This window comes from Chiloscyllium punctatum, chromosome 45 (assembly GCF_047496795.1).
Source record: "Chiloscyllium punctatum isolate Juve2018m chromosome 45, sChiPun1.3, whole genome shotgun sequence".
NCBI classification, from domain to species: Eukaryota; Metazoa; Chordata; class Chondrichthyes; order Orectolobiformes; family Hemiscylliidae; genus Chiloscyllium; species Chiloscyllium punctatum.
Window position 1 is genome coordinate 52,192,555 of NC_092783.1, and position 20,037 is coordinate 52,212,591.

The following is a 20,037-nucleotide window of genomic DNA, read 5'->3' on the forward strand; positions in this document are numbered from 1 at the left end:
GAGCAAATGTGTATTAAGGAGCACCAGCAAAACTAGAAATGAAGAAATGAAAACTGTTGATTGGAGTCATACATGGCACAACTCCATTGACATCTCTCCAGGAATGTCCTTAGCCCAACCATCTACTGCTTCATCAATGACCTTTCATCATCATAAGGTCAAAAGTGGTGATGTTTGCTGATGACTGTACAATTTTCAGAGTCATCTGCAATTCCTCAGATACTGAAACTGTCTGTGTCTAACATTGACAATGTCCAGGCTTGGGCTGACAAGTAACATTTAAATTACACAAGAGTCTGGCATTGACCATCTCCAGCAAGAGAGAATCTAAGATCACTTCTTGCTTTTCAGTGACATGGTCATCAGTGTTAACATTCTGCGGTTACCATTAACCAAAAACTGAACCTGAGTAACCATAGAAATACTGTAGCTACAAGAGCAAGCTAGAGTCTAGCAGTATTGGCGTGAGTAACTTCCTGTTTCCCAAAACCTGATCACCATCAACAAGACACAAGTTTCAGGAGTGTGATTTGTCTAGATGTGTGCAGTTCTAACAACCCTCAATAAACTTGACACAATTCTGAACAAACCAGATACTTGATTTGCACCAGAACCACAAATATTTATTCCCTCCACCACTGACTCTAAGTTAGCAGCTGTACATACCAGTGTCAAGATGCATTGCAGAAAGTCACCAAATCTTAGCACCTTCCAAACCCATGACCACTACCATCAACCTTCCCAACCTCTGCTTATTAGAAAATCAATCCATGTTCCAGATCGATCTAGTGAACCTTCTCCAATGCCAAATATCTCAGGGGGACAAAAACTGTTCACTGCATTCTACATGCTGTCTGACTAGTGTCTTGTTTTAGCAAGACTTTTCTATTTTAATACTCCATTCTATTAAAGGCAAAAGCACTTTGAGATTACAACAGCATAGCAGCAACTGGGTTTGACTTTGATAAAATGATTAGACTATAACAACACAAATAGGATTGTTTGGCCCAATGAGTTTGCACCAGCTCTTTTGAAGAACAATCTAGTTTCACTTATTCTTTATAGTTCTCCTGGAAGTCTCTTTCTCATGAAGTATTTATTTCATTCAATTCTGACGGCTAATTTGGAATCTGTGTTCACCACTGTAACACAGCATTTGTTTGTTTTTTTGATTATAAATAAGTAAAAAATAAACTGATTTCTTGAAGCTGATGAGTATGACGTTGAGATCAAGGATCAGCCATAATCCATGTTGAATGGTGGAACAGACTTGGTGGGCTGAAGGTTCTACTGCTCCTGTTTTCTGTAGTTCCATCTTCCTAATCATATTAAAGCTGGCTGCTTGATTAGCAATCCTTCAACTATTGGAAACAGTTTCTCTACTTATTCTATAAAAGTACTTAATGATTTTAAACACCTCTATCAAATATATTACAGGACTTTTCTGCTCTACGCAGAACAAGCTAACCTTCGCAACACTTCCAAGTTGTGTGTTGTCTGAATATTGACATTGTATCCTGTATTCCCAAGTCCAAGTCATTAATGTATATGGAAATGGAAGTGGTACTATTATGCAACTTTGTGGAACTCCACTGTATGTATCCCTTCTGTCTGAAAAGCAGCCATTCATTCCAGCTTTGTTTCATATCCTTTAGCCAGTGTTGTATTCATGCTGTCTCCTTTGCCAATGAGCTTGATGGTGTGCTGATTTATCAAATGCCTTTTGAAAAGTTCTCCTACACAATATCAATTGAAGTACTATTTCTGTAACTTCATCAAAAATGTTTATCAGGTTACTTCAACATGTTACAACCTTACCAAATCGGTGCTTTGCTTTTGTTCCATGTGACTAACCATGTGGTTGCTAGTTTTCTCCCAGATTGTTGTTTCCAAAATATTCCCCATCACCAACTTAATTATAATTATATAGCATGCTGTGATCGTATACTGGATCAGCCCATGTAGCACGCCGTGATCGTATAGTGTTTAGTACTCTGCGTTGTGGCTGCAGCAACCTCGATTCGAATCTGATTCACAGCATTACGGATAAGCAATGACACGGCAATCAGTTTCTATTTGGCACGGTGGCTCAGTGGTTAGCACTGCTGCTTCACAGCACTAGGGTCCCAAGTTCGATTCCAGCTTCGGGCGACTGTCTGTGTGGAGTTTGCATGTTCTCCCCGTGTCTGCGTGGGTTTCCTCCGGGTGCTCCAGTTTCCTCCCACAGTCCAAAGATGTGCAGGTCGGGTGAATTGGCCATGCTAAATTGCCCAGTGTTAGGTGCATTAGTCATAGGGAAATGGGTCATGGGTGGATTACTCTTTGGAGGGTCGGTGTGGACTGGTTGGGCTGAAGGGCCTGTTTCCATGCTTTAGGGAATCTAATCGAAAAAAAAATTGGAGGTTTATTATTTTTCCTTTCTTTCAACAAGTGTGTAATATTTGCAAATCTGCATCCTTTGGCACAACCCCTGTAACAAAGGACGATTGGAAGATCAGCATTCCATGATTTCCCAGCAAAAATACTTCCCATTCAGATCAGGTGATTTCTCTGAAGTAGCCAGCCTTTCTGCATCTAGATTTTTAAAATTGTAGCTGGCAACTTAGAGTCTTAGCGATGTACAGCATGGAAACAGACCCTTCGGTCTAACCTGTCCATGCCGACCAGATATACCAACCCAATCTAGTCCCACCTGCCAGCGCCTGGCCTGTATCCCTCCAAACACTTCCTATCCATATACCCATCCAAATGCCTCTTCAATGTTGCAATTGTACCAGCCTCCACCACATCCTCTGGCAGCTCTTTCCATACACGTACCACCCTCTGTGTGAAAAGGTTGCTCCTTAGGTCTCTTTTATATCGTTCCTCTCTCACCCTAAACCTATGCCCTCTAGTTCTGGACACCCCGACCCCAGGGAAAAGACTTTGTCTATTTATCCTATCCATGCCCCTCATAATTTTGTAAACCTCTAAAAGGTCACCCCTCAGCCTCCGACGCTCCAGGGAAAACAGCCCCAGCCTGTTCAGCCTCTCCCTGTAGCTCAGATCCTCCAACCCTGGCAACATCCTTGTAAATCTTTTCTGAACCCTTTCAAGTTTCACAACATCTTTCTGATCGGAAGGAGACCAGAATTGCATGCAATATTCCAACAGTGGCCTAACCAATGTTCTGTACAGCCACAACATGACCTCCCAACTCCTGTACTCAATACTCTGACCAATAAAGGAAAGCATACCAAATGCCTTCTTCACTATCCTATCTACCTGTGACTCCACTTTCAAGGAGCTATGAACCTGCACTCCAAGGTCTCTTTGTTCAGCAACGCTCCCTAGCACCTTTCCATTAAGTGTGTAAGTCCTATAAGATTTGCTTTCCCAAAATGCAGCACCTTGCATTTATCTGAATTAAACTCCAACTGCCACTTCTCAACACATCTGGTCCAGATCCTGTTGTAATCTAAGGTAATCTTCTTCGCTGTCCACTGCACCTCCCATTGTGGTGTCATCTGCAAACTTACTAACTGTACCTCTTATGCTCGCATCCAAATCATTTATGTAAAGTAGGGAGCCCAGCACCGATCCTTGTGGCACTCCACTGGTCACAGGCCTCCAGTCTGAAAAACAACCCTCCACCACCACCTTCTGTCTTCTATCTTTGGGCCAGTTCTGTATCCAAATGGCCAGTTCTCCCTGTATTCCATGAGATCTAACCTTGCTAATCAGTCTCCCATGGGGGACCTTGTCGAATGCCTTACTGAAGTCCACATAGATCACATCTACCGCTCTGCCCTCATCAATCTTCTTTGTTACTTCTTCAAAAAACTCAATCAAGTTTGTGAGACATGATTTCCCACGCACAAGCCATGTTGACTATCCTGATCAGTCCTTGCCTTTCCAAATACATGTACATCCTGTCCCTCAGGATTCCATCCAACAACTTGTCCACCACAGAGGTCAGGCTCACCGGTCTATAGTTCCCTGGTTTGTCCTTACCTCCCTTCTTAAACAGTGGCACCATGTTTGCCAACCTCCAGTCTTCCGGCACTTCACCTGTGACTACTGATGATACAAATATCTCAACAAGAGGCCCAGCAATCACTTCTCTCGCTTCCCACAGAGTTCCCGGCTACACCTGATCAGGTCCTGGGGATTTATCCACCTTTAACCGTTTCAAGACATCCAGCACTTACTCCTCTGTAATCTGGACATTTTGCAAGATGTCACCATCTATTTCCCTACAGTCTATATCTTCCATTTTCTATATCCTTTTCCACTTTCCATAGACTTGGGAAAGTATTCATTTAGAATCATGCCATCTGTCTCCTCCAACTAATCTCCATTTTGGTCTCGCTGGTTACACTGCTCTTAAGAAAACCTTTTTTGTGGTAATATGCCTGTAGAAATCTATGGAGCCACCTTCATGTTAGCCGCCAATCTATTCTTGTATTTTCTGTATAGCCCTTTTACGTTCTGTTATTTTAACTGGGTGTTCTGCACTTTTTATATTCAGCCTGGTTCTCCTTTGTACTTTGCCCAGTATTCTGCTTTATCCCCCTCCCTTAATTCCATTACTATCCAAGGAGCTCTGGTTTTCATTGCCCTTCATTTCTACCAGTGGGATAGAACCAGAATCTTGCCTTTTTTCAGGTTGCCCATTGCTCCTTTAAATATCTAATGGCCAGGCACTGACACTCAAAAGTGCAGGTGGCACAGTGGCTTACCAGTTAGCATTGCTGCCTCATAGCACCAGGGGCTCAGATTTGATTCCACTTTCAGGTGACTGGCTGTGTGGAGTTTGCACCAAGACATGGCTTGGCTGGTGGTGAGAAAGGATCTGCCTGTGAGATCCTTCATGCACGCCCGGACTCTCTGCTGCACCGCACGCTGCCCTCGAAGCGGCTGTGGGGGGGACAAGACTGTCACACACCTCCTTCTGGAATGTGCCTATGCAGAGGAAGTTTGGAGAGGAATGCAGTGGTGCTTGTCGAGGTTCGTCCCGAGCAGCGCCGTGACGCGGGACTCCGTGCTCTACGGCCTGTTCCCCGGGACTCACACCGAGACGAACATTAACTGCGCCTGGAGGATCATCAACTTGGTGAAGGACGCTCTCTGGGCGGTCCGAAACCTGTTGATCTTCCAGCTGAAGGAGTTGACCCCGACTGAGTGTTGCAGACTGGCACATTCCAAGGTTGAAGACTACGTGTTGAGGGACGCGCTGAAGCTTGGGGCAGTTGCCGCCAAGGCGCGATGGGGAAAGACCACCGTGTAACATCTGCCTGCCTAAAGAAGAACAGGGGGCCCATGCGGACGTTTTTTGGGCTCTGCTGATGCCTCAGCCAAATATATGTGTATAAGATTGAGAAATGCACAGACCTGTATATAACAATGATAAATTCTGATCTGTGTATGTAAATGTTGAATATGTATGGCATGACCAAATGTACAGACCATCAAATCATTTTATGAATAAAGTATATTTTTGAAATAAAAAAAAGGCTGTGTGGAGTTTGCACATTCTCCTCATGTCTGTGTGAGTTTCTGCCTTTCCTCCCACAGTCCAAAGATGTGCAAATTAGTTGGATTGGCCATGCTAAATTGCCCATTGTGTCCAGGGATGTGTAGGTTACACATAGGAAACGCAGGGTTTCAGGGATAGAGTAGGGGGATGGGTCTGGTTGGGATGATCTTTGGAGGGTCAATGTAGACTTGTTGGGGCGAATGGCTTGTTTCGACAAATTAGGGATTCTATTCTTCATTCAAAATTACCTTCTCTTCTTAATTCTCTATGATTAGTCTTCCTTTGTGAAGTGTTTTAGTTTACATTTCTTACTTTATAGCATAGTTTTGTTCCAAAATTACAATCAACAATGGCAATTATTTGCATTTCCACAGCTCCATCATTAATAAAATATTCCAAAGAAACTCACCGCAGTACAAGTCTCCAAAGACTGTCGATCTCTAGTCTTATAGCCAACAAAACAATAATAATTGTATGCAATGCATTCGGGTTTGCTATCAGCACAACATGACTTCCAATTCAGAAAGAGTTACATTTCTAAGCCAAAATTAGATAATCCATACCTTTGACTGTCTTTACAGTGAGTTAAGGTTGCATGTTGGCATCTTATGAGAAATAAAAATGCTATCTTGGAATGTTCTCTCTAAAACAGTGCTACAATCTTGTAATGCTATATAATAACAGAATTTTATGTAGTCACTGTAAGACAATAAGTCTTAAATATTAATTCAAAAAGGAAAACTGGGTATTTATATTTTGCTTTTGCAAATGTTGGTTCTGCCATTCCTGAGCACTTCAGTAAGTGGACCCATTGCCCAGTATGAGCTGGAAAATATATTTTTTCAACATCTAGTTAAAAAGTGAAGTAGCACTGGGAACATAAGAATGTTAAGTGTGTGTACTGATTACTGAGATCCAACACCTACTGCAACTGGAATTACTGTAGTTTTCAAATTGTGGATTGATGAGGACTTTCCATAAAAGGATAAACATAAACCAATGAATTTGTTTATTTTATAAGCTTTAGGATTATGAAAGAAAATACACTTTTCAGAATGATGCAATCCATTTTCTATCATTCCTAATAATCAAACCCAATTAAATTACACCTTTTCATACTTTCACATGAACCTAATTTATCTCATAAAGTCAGAAATCTCTTTGTCAAGTAGATGGAATTGACCTTATGAAATGAAAGCAACATTCCTTGCCTAGACCACTCCAAGTTCTCAAACTAGCCTTTTATCACAGAAAGGAAGTCATGGTGGCTCAGTGGTTAGCATTGCTGCCTCACAGCGCTGGGGATGTGGGTTCAATTCCACCATTGGGCGACTATCGGGCACATTTTGCCCGTGTCTGAGTTGGTTTCCTCCCACAATCCAAAAATGTGCAGGATAGGTGGATTGGCCATGCTAAATTGCCTGTAATGTCCTGGGTTTGTGTAGGTTAGGTGGATTAGCCAAGCAAAATGTAGAGTTACCGGGATAGGATGTTCTTTGGAGAGTTGATGGACTGAATGCACTGTAGGGACTCGAAAAGTTTGGATCTTCAGTTCTCTATGTTGGGTATTTACTTGCCAAACTGCCAATCAAAGGCGATGCCTACAATTAAAAAATCTCTTTCTCTTGGCACATAAGTTATGGCAATTATATTGATTTATTTATTTAAACTTCTTGTGGGGTGGAATGAATGGAAGCCAACAATCTGTCCACTGCATTATTCCTACTGATACAGATTACAGTTTTAATGGTTAACTCATTCCCTCTTGAGAGGCGGGATCAAAATCCTTAAACAATCTCTGTCTAACATCTCCAAGCATTTGTAGTTGGGTCAGAAAATATGCTGGAACTGTGCTAATAAACCTCTCGTAGCCTGAATCTGTCAGAAACATAATATAAATGCAATGAAAACTCCATTCTTGACGAAACAGCTATACGTTTGGAAATGTTTGAGTTTAGATATGAGGAAGCATTTCCAACTGAAATAGTTTTAAGTGTGATCACTATTATGCAGGTGCTATGCCTCACTGATGTGGAAATCAAGCCCCACTATTCCTGAGTTATGATCAAGTTAAAGATTATATAAATGACAACAGGAATCCCTAATTTACCTGTCTTTCAGACCCAGGTTGACAGACAGCACAGACCACGTTTCTGTGCTGAAGAATAATGATTGGTTATTACAAATAAATAGATTCAAGCTACAATTATGAACCATCAACATATAACTACTAGTTAAAAACTGTAACGCCCTTATGAAACTCTTCCTGCACACACGTGCAAACAGACACAGGCACACCGAAAAGTACATGGGTATTATGGGCAGAGGGAAAGACTGGTAAGGCAGTTCAAGGGTCTCTGACTGCAGGGTTCACTCAGATGATCCTTTTGGCTTTTTGGGGCTTTGTGTTCCTCAATCCTCATTTCCAGGTACTTTCACCTGCTTTCAGGAGGCTTGGAGTGACTATAAAGTCTCTGACTTAGAATCATAGAACCCCTACAGTGTGAAAACTGGTCCTTCAGCCGAACAAGTCCACACCGACCCTCCAAAGAGTAACCCATCCAGACCCATTCCCTACCCTATTACTCTACATTTATCCCTGACTAATGCACCTAACCTACACAGCCCTGAACACTATGGGCAATTTAACTTGGCCAATTCACTTAGCTTGCACATCTTTGGATTGTGGGAGGAAACCCGCACAGACACAAGGAGAATGTGCAAACTCTACACACATAGTCACCCAAGGCTGGAATTGAACCCAGGTCCCTGGTGCTGTGTGGCAGCAGTGCTAACCACTGAGCCACCACGCTCAGTGATTGATTAAAAGCTACAGTTTGCAGCAACTGATGAAGGAAATACATTTCTTCCAGCTTGACGTTTTTTTTATTACTGCAGAGAAAAAGACAGCTCATTTCTTTCTGGTAGCCTGATGGCTTCTCATCAGACATTCACTTTCACAAGTTGTTCAGCTACCTGAGAGCCAATTGAACAGTTGTTGGCAGGCAGAAAGCCTTTGTCATTGACAACTGGTCACTGTTTCACAGACCAATCAGCTGACTGACTGTCCCTTTATACACATTCCTTCATATAGCTCATTAGTAGTAACCTCCCCCATTGCTTGAACAAACAGCAGTGTAAACAACACTTGCAATGAGTGTCATGTGACTTCATTTTAAGAAGTGCAGCAATCCTTTCCACAATCCTCGGTTTTTAAAACAGTCTTTATTTGCCAATTTCAACCCATAAGACATAGGAGCAGAAAAAAATCCTCAGACTCTCAACCTTCTGAGAGAAACAAATTCCGCCTCATCTCTATTATAAATATGTGACCATTTATTCTGAGATTATGCTTTTTGGTCCTAGATTCTCCCACAAGGGGAAATCACCTTACTACAATAACAAAATACAGAAAATTAAAAGATATGGAGCTAAATCGTATGTTTCTTTTGGCAAAGTGAACAGCCAAATTATTATTCTCATCATGTAGAGTCAGAAATTCAGACAGCATGGAAACAAACCCTTCGGTCCAACTTATCCATGCCAACCAAGTTTCCCAAACTAAACTAGTCCCATTTGCCTGCATTTGGCCCATATCCCTCTCAACCTTTCCTATTCATGCATTTGTCCAAGTGTCTTTTAAATGTTGTAACTGTACCTACACCTACCCATTCCTCTAGACAGTTCATTCCATATACAAACTACCCTCTGTATAAAAAAGCGCCCCTCAGGACCCTTTTAAATCTTTCTTCTCTCACCTTAAAAATACACCCTCTAGTTTTGAACTCCTCTACTCTCATGAAAATACTTTTGCTATTCACCTTATCTATATCCCTCATGAGTTTATAAACCTCTATATGGTCATCCCTCAACCTCCTACACTCTAGCAAAAAATGACCCAGCCTTATCAGCCTCTCCTTAAAACTGAAGCCCTCCAGTCTCGGTAACATCCTTAATTGGCACTTGAGCCCCTGTGATGAAAATCGTATTCGATTCCCACACCCGTGAAAATTTAGAGAGGTTTGCACATCTAAGGTGTCAATGTGGGGTGAGGGTGGCCAGTGCTGATGAAGCATGCTCAAGATGTTGGTGCCCAGTGTCCCACTTGGAGGTATTTTAGAACAAATGGCAAGTTGGACCTGCCAAGAACCTACTCTGCTTTCCACATCAAATTTCCCAAGAGCTAATTTATTTGGTGCGTTTGGTAACATCATAACATGCGGCAAGTTGAGCTGTTAACAAAATGTTTAAAAAGAAATGTTGAGTGTCAATTGGGAACGCACTGTTGCCTAGCCAGAACCTTGCCACATCACTTCAGAAAGTGAACAAGATGTGATGAGATGATCTCAACATTGAGATGGGCCTTGCCGAACATCTCCCCCTGTTCATCTTGCCATACTCACATCACTCAGAGCCCAGGTACTAGTCAGCCAACAGTGTAGGTAGCAACTGTTTTTGTTTCATTATTTTTCTACCTCAACACAACTTCACTGTGCTATTTCAAACTCGTATCCAGAAATTGTTTGCTACCGGCAGTCTGTGAAAGGCCAGGTACGATTCCAATGTATTTCCAGTGAATTTCTGAAATGGAACAAAAAGATGACAATAGACTCTACAGCTCAAGTATGTGAACCTTGTGTTGTAATGTGACTAAAAGACCTATATAATTTTAAACAGCCCATGTCCGTATGATGTCTTGATTTGAAAGCACAATGATTTTTATTTGAATAGCCGCTGAATAATTTAAAGCGTTTCTTGCACCATTGACATTATATTGCTTAAGGGACCTAGAGTTTCTATGATGTTGCATGCTGTTCCAATATAAAGATCATTGTTGATTCTCGATACACTTAGCTTGAAATGGAGAAAGAGACTGAAGGAAGATTCAAGTGCAGAGCTTTCATTAACTGCTCAACATTTTAAAATACCTTTCCATGGCTCTATCCATATATTTTAATCAACTTGATGTTAAGTATGTATTTAATTGTTTATTAGTGTTAATTATGATCCTCATATTAGTTCCACCAACATCAAATGATTTGAGCATTATAGTTGGTCTTAATATTAATGGTAAATCCTTACCAACTCCATGTTCCTTTTTTTTTGCAGGAAGCAGGTGTCAAATTTCTGGAAAAATCTTTTTACACAGAAATGTTATTTCTAGTTGTGTGCCTCTCTGTCTTAAACACTGAATCAGCACAAGGTGGTGCTGAAGAACAAAAGATGCCAACATTTTAAATTTACTTCCAAACCACTTTCAAGAAAGATGTTTTGGCATCTTTAAAATATTGAATGTGAATAATGATGCCCAAGAGACTCTTTAGGATGTGTCCTTTGTCTGCTCCACACTTTTTCCAAACCCAGGGACAAGGTTATTTACATGGCAGGAATGGACAATCTGTCTCTGAAGACATGGTAGCTCATAGCCACTCTGCTTGAGGTTCCCAGAGGTACATCAAGGTGTAAAACAGTTTTGTGATTATGTTACTGTACTATTAATTTAGACATCTGGAATGATGATCTAGAGGCCTGAGTTCAAGTTCCACCAAGGTATCTGGGGAATCTAAATTTTGTTAAATGAACCTGGAACAAAAAGTTATTAGCAGAGCTGACCATGAGCAATCAGATTGTTGTTAAAATATATAGGGGTCAATAATAAATGCTGGCCTTGCCGATGATGCACAGTTTCATTTGTGTAGAAATTCCAAGCCTGTGGTGCCTTCACATTTGCCTGTAGTGCTCTGTCAACCTGACAACTGCATACTATTTAACAATGTAAATACATGATGCTTTAAATATCTAACTGTTCCTACAGCCTGCGGGCTGAAATCTGTAACCATACATGGGATTATACTTTTATAAATGAGAACTGTTATCCATGCAATGCTTAATACACATCTGGTGTGCTGAAATTGGGCCTTAAACCTGATGCCTACACATTGGATTCCCATAATGTAATAGATGGGCAGGTGCAAGTTCGCTATTTAAAAGAAATATCAGTTAATGGGCAACGGTTCTGTTAACAAACCAAGTGACCCATCTCAGTAGAAAAGCAGGAATTCAGAAGCGTACACCCTTTTGGGGTGCACATCGGGTACACCCTTTTCAAGTTGACAGACCTCTTTGCGCCACACTACTGGGCAAATAAAACCCAACCTAAACCCCATTCGCTTGGGTTTTTAATCCCTTCCCACCCAAACTTCCAGGAGCTCCCTGAGTCTGAGTCCTCCACTTTATTCTCTTCATTGTGGTTCAGCTTGCAGTCCTGGCAGTGTCTGCTGCTGAGTTCTGGCACTGCTGGAATTACTAGAGAACTTTTTAGTTGTTTCGTGTTGACTTTGTAATGATGGTCCCCGGAAATATTTCCTCCCCACTCTCACCCCACCCATATAAAATCCATTGCTTAGTCCAAAAGAGCAGCTTTTTTGTACACCTTTCCACAGAATGTTAAGTGCCTTAACTCTATTTTACACCTGTCATTGATTTGCTTCTATGCAAAATAAATGTTTATAGTTCAAGAAATTTGTGGACAGAGTGTGCGCTTGAGAAAATAAGGTAAAATGGCAAAGTGTCATCAGCATGAGAGGATAAGTATAACAGAAAGTAGAATAATAAGAATACTAGTGCAGAGCAAGTCTACAAGCAATAGTTTGAATTAGTTAAAATTCTAAACTAAAAGATGGAGAGTGGACAGTTGAGATCTGTTGCTTCTGCCATGCTTGTAACAAGTGAAGAGACACTGTGGATTGTTTTAAAAGCTATACTTGCTTGTTTAAATTTTAACATGAACTTAGCGAGACTGGAACATGTGTGCCATCAATTAAATGATGCAGCTTCACTATCATTTCTGAAAAGATGCAACTAGGACAGAATTTAGACAAGTCTCCTGGAATTTCATATCCTTGTGGATTTCCAGTAAAGTTTAGTGGGGGCCAAAATATTGGAATGTATTATGCCTGAATTGGCACTAATGGCTCGTCATTTATTTCATGGAAATAAATAATGAATTGACCAGTGTTTTAGAAGCTTAACCTCATTTTACTTTTGGAAGGTACTAATAGACAGACCTGTTTATTTCCTCAGGAGACTACTGGACCCCTATCAATAGAGAAAGTAACCAACTGTTGAATGAAACAGACTGCTTAAAAATGGATCACATGACCAAAACTTCCCCTGGCCTCTGGAGAGCATTCTACAGTCTCTGGACATAATTGCTTCAGTGTTGTAAAGATCTAATTACTGTTAACATTAGTCTACTAAGAACCTGAGATCTTCCAATATCACAGCCAGACATCATATTTCACATCCAATCACTATCAGGAGGGATTCTGCAAGATCAGAGAACTCCAAGAATGTTCACTGGACATTAATTTTCTAGACTCAGACAAAAATTGTATGAATCAATATTCATACCTTTGATATTTATGCTAGTTATAATTGTAAATATTTTTCCTTTTTTTCTTCTTTGCACACTTGTGTATGTGTGTTGTAACAATCACTGTGTGACAAGAAGATAAATAAGAAACAACTTCTGCTTACAGACAGAAGAGGAGAAAGATAAAAGAATTAAATTCAGTTCTCCCTCTTGTCTGTAACACATGTGATTCCTATGCTATGTGGGAACTTCAAGACCCTTAATGTTGGGTCGACCATTTATAAATCACTTCTAACTGCTTTAGATTGAGCTCAGGACTTCTGAAATTGAAGAAAAACTGACATAACTGCAAAGAATCAGGAAGGATGAGTAATTCCAGGCTTGTTCATTTCTGGAAATGGTCACCTGATAAACAGCAAGAATTCAGAATAGTAGGTTTGAAAGTGAAGGAAGAGACAGGAAGTGGAAGAGTCTTCAGAATGCATGTCACTCAGCATTAGAAACGTCAGGGAGTTACCTCTTGAAGGAATGCAGTCCAAGTCACACCATCAATGGGCAACATACTACACAACGGGGACCAGTAAAAAGGAGAAATGCAGTCATAAGAGCTTCTATAGTTAGGGGAACCAGCAAACATTTATGTAATGCATGGTATATTGTTTTCCTGGTGCCAGGGTAAACGTCATCATGGACACTGCCTGGGGTAAATTTTTCAGGAAGAAGGGAGTGAGTCAGAAAATGTGGTACAATGTCACTATCAATGACATAGTGGGGATGCATACTGAGATCCTATAGGCAGATTTTCAGATTAAAGGGAGAAAATTGAAAAAAAGTAGATCCTCAGTTCTGAAAGTGCAAAGTAGAAGTTACAATGTAGAGTGTAGTTTCAATGGAAGGTTCACTGTTCTTACAGAGAGCTCTGCTGCTGAGAACAACTGTCAAGAACAGATGGATTGTCAGCAGCTGTTCTGGCTGCTTTGATATGGAGTTGAAGTGTTACAAGAGATTGAGTGTCCATGTGCTGAAGGGTCATTAATCATTTTAAAATAAGCCTTCCTGAAACAGTAAGTTAGAAATGTTTGTGCATTATGTCTGTTGATGGTATCAACAATGTAGATGTCTGGACTCCGTGGTGGAACCCTTATCTCTAAGTATAAAATGTGGTAAACTCAATGCCAGGAGTATGGTCAGAAGTGATACCCTTCAGATTACACACAAAATGGAGACCTCATTTATCCACTCAGATGAAAAGAAAATATTGCAAGACACTACTCTGAGCCATAGAGTCATACAGCATGGAAATAGACATCCTTTTTTTCTTCTTTGCACATGTGTATGTGTGTTGTAACAATCACTGTATGACAAGAAGATAAATAAAAAACAACCTCTGCTTACGGACAGAAGAGGAAAGATAAAAGAATTAAATTCAGTTCTCCCTCTTGTCTGTGACACATGTGATCCCTATGCTATGTGGGAACTTCAAGACCCTTAATGTTGGACAGCCAACCAGGCATCCTAATCTGACCGAGTCTCATTTGCCAGCATTTGGTCCAATCTGGCAATCTCAAATCTCAATCTCAAAGCCCTACCTAGTAATATATCATCCAAGTACCTTTTAAATGTTGTAATTGTACCTTCCTCCATCATTTTTTTCTGATAGCTTGTTCTGTATGCACCTCACTCTCTGTGTGAAAAAGTTGCCTCTCTGGTCCTTTTTAAATCTTTCCCTTCTCACCTTAAACCTATGCGCTTTGGTTTTGGACTCCTCCATCCTAGGAAAAAGACCTTGGCAATTCACCTTATCCATGACCCTCAAGATTTTATATGCCTCTGTAAAGTCAATTCTCAGCCTCCAATGCTCTGGGGGAAAAACCCCAACCTATCCAGCTTCTCCTTTTAACTCAAATTCTTTAATCCGGGCAATGTCCTTGTCAATCTATTCTGCACTCTCTAAAGTTTAACAACATTCTCCTATAGAAGGGTGATCAGAATGGTACACAATATTCTAAAAGTAGCCTCACGAATGACCTGTGCAGCTGTAACATAATGTCCCAACTCCTATACTCAATGTTCTGACCAATGAAGGCAGGCATGCCAAATGCTTTCTTTATCACCCTGTCTATCTGTGACTCCAATTTCAAGGAATTACACACCTGCAGCCAAAGCTACATTTGTTTGGCAAAACTCCCCAATGCCCTCCCATTAACTCTATAAGTCCTGCCCTGGTTTGCCTTACCAAAATGCAGCACCTCACATTTATCTAAATTAAACTCCATTTGCCACTCCTCAGCCCATTAGCCCATCTAATCAAGGTCCTGTTGTACTAAGATAATTTTCTTCACTGTCCACTACACCACCTATTTTAGTTTCATCTGCAAACTTATTAACCATGCCTTCTTTATTCATACCCGAATCATTAAATAAATGACAAAGGCAGTGGATCCAGCACCGATCTTTGTGGCACATCGATGATCACAAGCCTCCAATGCCAAAAACAACCCTCCACCATCACCCTCAGTCTCCCACTTTGAAGCCAATTTTGTATCCAATTGGCTAGCTCCTCTGCATCCCATGTGATTTAACCTTGCTAAGCAGTCTACCATGCAGCGCCTTGTCGAATGCTTTGCTAAAGTCTGGATAGACAGTCTCTATCAGTTTGCCTTTATCAATCTTCTTTATCATATCTTCAAAACACTCAGGTTCACAGTCAATATTTATCCCTAAATCGACATCACTATAACAGATTACATGTCTTGTTTGTAGGAACTGGCTGTTTATGAATCGATTGTCATTTGTCCTACATGACAATAATGACTATATTATAAAGATATTCAGGTGGCTGTAATTTAGGATGCTTGAGCTCTTGAAAAATAAGAATAATAGGGTGGTTATGGTAGGGGATTTTAACTTTCCAAACATAGACTGCAACTGCCATAGTGTTAAGGGTTTAGATGGAGAGGAATTTGTTAAATGTGTACAAGAATATTTCTTGATTCAGTATGTGGATGTACCTACTAGAGAAGGTGCAAAACTTGACGTACTCTTGGGAAATAAGACAGGGCAGGTGACTGAGGTGTCAGTGGGGGAGCACTTTGGGGCCAGTGACGATAGTTCTATTAGTTTTAAAATATTAATGGAAAAGGATAGATCAGATCTAAAACTTGAGGTTCTAAATTGAAGGAAGGCTAAATTTGATGGTATTAGGCAAGAACCTTCAAAGCTGATTGGGGGCAGATGTTCACAGGAAAAGGGATGGCTGGAAAATGGGAAGCCTTCAGAAATGAGATAATGAGAGTCCAGAGACAGTATATTCCTGTCAGGGTGAAAGGCTGGTAGGTGTAGGGAATGCTGGATGACTAGCAAAATTGAGGGTTTGGTTAAGAAAAAGAAGGAAGCATATATCACGTATAGACAAGAGAGTTGAGTGAATCCTGAGAAAAGTATAAAGGCAGTAGGAGTATACTTAAGAGGGCAAAGAGGGAACATGAGATAGCTTTAGCAAATAGAGTTAAGGAGAATCCAAAGAGATTGCATAGATATATTAAGGACAAAAGGGTAACTACAGAGAGAAAAGGGCCCCTCAAAGATCAGCAAGGCAGCCTTTGGGTGGAGCCGCAGGAGATTGGTGAGATACTAAAAGAATATTTGGCATCAGTGTTTACGTTGGAGAAGGACATGGAAGATATAAAATGTAGGGAAATAGATGGTAGCATTGTGAAAAATGTCCATAATACAGAGGAGGAAGTGCTGGATGTCTTGAAATGCATAAAGGTGGATAAATCTCCAGGACCTGATCAGGTGTACCCAAGAATCCTGTGGGAAGATAGGGAAGTGATTGCTGGGCCCCTTGCTGAGATAATTGTATCATCGATAGTTACAGGTAAGGTACTGGAAGAATGAGATTGGCTAACATGGTACCACTATTTCAGAAAGCTGGTAAGAACAAGCCAGGGAACTATAGAATGGTGAGCCTGATGTCAGTGGTGGACAAGTTGTTGGAGGAATCCTGAGGGACAGGATTTACGTGTGTTTGGAAAGACAAGGACTGACTAGGAATGGCTTTTTCTGTGGGAAATCATGTTGCATGAACTTGATTAAGATTTTTGAAGAAGTAACAAAGAGGATTGATGAAGGCAGAGCAGTAGATGTGATCTATATAGACTTCAGTAAGGCGTTTGACAAGGTTCTCCATGGGAGACTATTTGGCAAGGTTAGATCTCATGGATTACAGGGAGAACTAGCCATTTGGATACAGAACTGGCTAGAAGGTAGGAGAAAGAGGGTAGTGGTGGAGGGTTGTTTTTCAGACTGGAGACCTGTGACCAGTGGAGTGCCACAAGGATTAATGCTGTGTCCACTACTTTTTGTCATTTATATAAATGATTTGGATGTGAGCATAAGAGGTGTAGTTAGTATGTTTGCAGATGACACCAAAATTGGAGGTGTAGTGAACAGCGAAGAAGGTTACCTCAGATTACAATGGGATTTGATCAGATGGGCAAATGGGCAGAGGAGTGACAGACTGAGTTTAATTTAGATAAATGTGAGGTGCTGCATTTTGGGAAAGCAAATCTTAGTGGGACTTATAAACTTAATCGTAAGGTTCTGGGGAGTGTTGCCGAACAAAGCAACCTTGGAGTGTAGGTTCATAGCTGCTTGAAAGTAGAATCACAGGTAGATCGGATAGTGAAGAAGGCATTTGCTATGCTTTCCATTATTGGTCAGAGTATTGAGTACAGGAATTGGGAGGTCATGTTGTGCTGTACAGGATGTTGATGAGGCCACTTTTGGAATATTGTGCAATTCTGGTATCCTTCCTATTGGAAGGATGTTGTGAAATTTGAAAGTGTTCAGAAAAGTTTGACAAGAATGTTGTCAGGGTTGGAGGAGAGGTTGAATTGGCTGGGGCTGTTTTCCCTGGCGCATTGGAGGCTGAGGGGTGATCTTATAGAGGTTTATAAAATCATGAGGGACATAGATAGGATAAATAGACAAAGTCTTTTCCCTAGGGAAGAGGAGTCCAGAACTAGAGGGCATAGGTCTAGGGTGAGAGGGGGAAGATATAAAAGAGATGTAAAGGGCAACATTTTCATGTGAAGGTGGTACGTGTATGGAATGAGCTGCCAGAGGAAGTGGTGGAGGCTGGTACAATAACAACATGTAAAAGGCATCTGAATGGATATATGAATAGGAAGGCCTTACGGGGATATGGGCCAAGTGCTAGCAAATGAGACTAGGTTGGGATATCTGGTTGGCATGGATGAGCTGGACCGAAGGGTCTGGTTCCATGCTGTACGTCTCTTTGACTCTAAGTACGAGTTGTCCATGTTTTGAACTCTAAAAATAAAAGAAAAGAGATTTTGATCAAAAATTTCAACATGATTTAGGTGTGGTACTTAAATTTCTACTGGGCTGACAGAAATTTGCTGAGGATATGTAGCTGTGCAATATTGTCCTACAATAACCTCCTTGTGTCAGCAACTTGAAAATTGTGTGTAATAAGCTTTATTAAGATAATGTAACTTTAATGAGGAATTCTCCCTCTTGAATAAAGAGTGAGATTTGCATTTTTTATGATCACTGGATGTTTCAATGTATTTGACAGTGATTGAAGTATTTCTGAAGTGTAGTTACTGTTATAATGCAGGAATTGAACAAATGCATCACAAACTGCAGTGTGATAGCGACCAAGTCATTTGTTTTTGTGATGTTGACTAATGGCTAAATATTTAAAAGAATAAATCCCCTTCCTCTTCTTTGAGATAACACCAATGCCGTGGTATCTTTCAAGTTGACCTGAGCAGGTACAGGCAGCCTTGGTATATTCAATATACAATCCCTACAGTGTGGAAACAGGCCATTTGGCCCAACAAGTCCACACCAACCCTCGAAAGACTAACCCACCCAGACTCATTCCCCCCCAGTCCTATTATTCTACACTTTCCCCTGACTAATGCACTTAACGAACACATCCCTGAACACTACAGGCAATTTAGCATGGCCAATTCACCTAACCTGCACATCTTTGCATTGTGAGAGGAAACCCACACAAACACGGGGAGAATGTGCAAACTCCACACAGACAGCTGGAATTGGACCCAGGTCCCTAGTGCTGTGAGGCAGTAGTGCTAACCACTGAGCCACCAGCTGCTCCAGTGGTTTAAGGCATGATCCCATTAAATGGCAGAGCAGGCTTGAGGCAAACAGTCTACATATTTTCCTATTTCTTATGGTCTTAATTCAAAATATGGTATCTTTGACCATGCAGCATCCCTCTGAATTGCAATGGAGTATTAGCCCTAGGTTTTATGTGCATGTCCCAAAGTGGAACAGTGTTATGACTTCTGCTTCCCATAAATAAAAATAATCACATTTTAGACTCAAAATGTTGAAGGTTCATTGTGTTTATTTTGTGCTACTCCCCAACATTTTCCACAGCAGTCCAAGTTGTCTGGTGGACTGAAACATTGTTATCCATCACGATAACAGTGCTGCAGTATAATGTGGCACCCCCAGGGTGCATGTGCTTATAATATCTGTCTTTTCTGATGAAGGGCTTTTGCCCGAAACATCAATTCTCCTGCTCCTTGATGCTGCCTGTGCTTTTCCAGCACCACACTCCCGATTTGTAATATTTAATTTCAAGCTCTTTAAAAATGATAAAATAATGAGCCTTTATTAAAATGTATATGAATATACTGTACTTGACTCAATGCTCTCTATCAATATGACTGTTCCGATTATTATCTTTTCTCTAAATGTTGCAATTATTTTAATTGACAGGAGAATGCGAAGTGATTCTGCAGTGGGAACTAGTAAGAAAACACCTTTGGCTTTCCAAAAGTAACTAAGGTTATGGTTAACCAGGCAGCAGTGATTCCTGTATTCCTACGTACATCAGATGCTTAGACAACCTTGGGCAGCTTTGAAGAGCCTTCCATTTATATCTTTAAATTCAGATTTACTGTCTGCATTTTCATCTACAGTTATGAAATAGTTAACATGCTCACCTGATTTAACCTTATGATTTGAAATTCGTATCGCTCAATCCAGCCGTTTGACTTTGACTGGAGATGTGTGTTCCATCTTTGAAAGGATTTGTCTGAGTTTGTGCTGTTGCATTCAGCTCCCAACTACTTAACAT

The 20,037-nt window shown here is 40.8% G+C and overlaps 1 protein-coding gene across 1 annotated transcript in view; it reads left to right on the forward strand.

Moving 5' to 3' along the window:
• The window catches only part of LOC140467430 (Krueppel-like factor 15), a 57,678-nt gene extending 44,711 nt beyond the window's left edge, over positions 1-12,967 (forward strand). The window contains exon 3 of the mRNA XM_072563784.1: positions 12,602-12,967. Coding sequence (XP_072419885.1) covers positions 12,602-12,626 — 25 coding nt within the window. The 3' untranslated portion in view covers positions 12,627-12,967. The remainder of the gene's footprint in view (positions 1-12,601) is intronic.
• Positions 12,968-20,037: the final 7,070 nt, after the last annotated feature.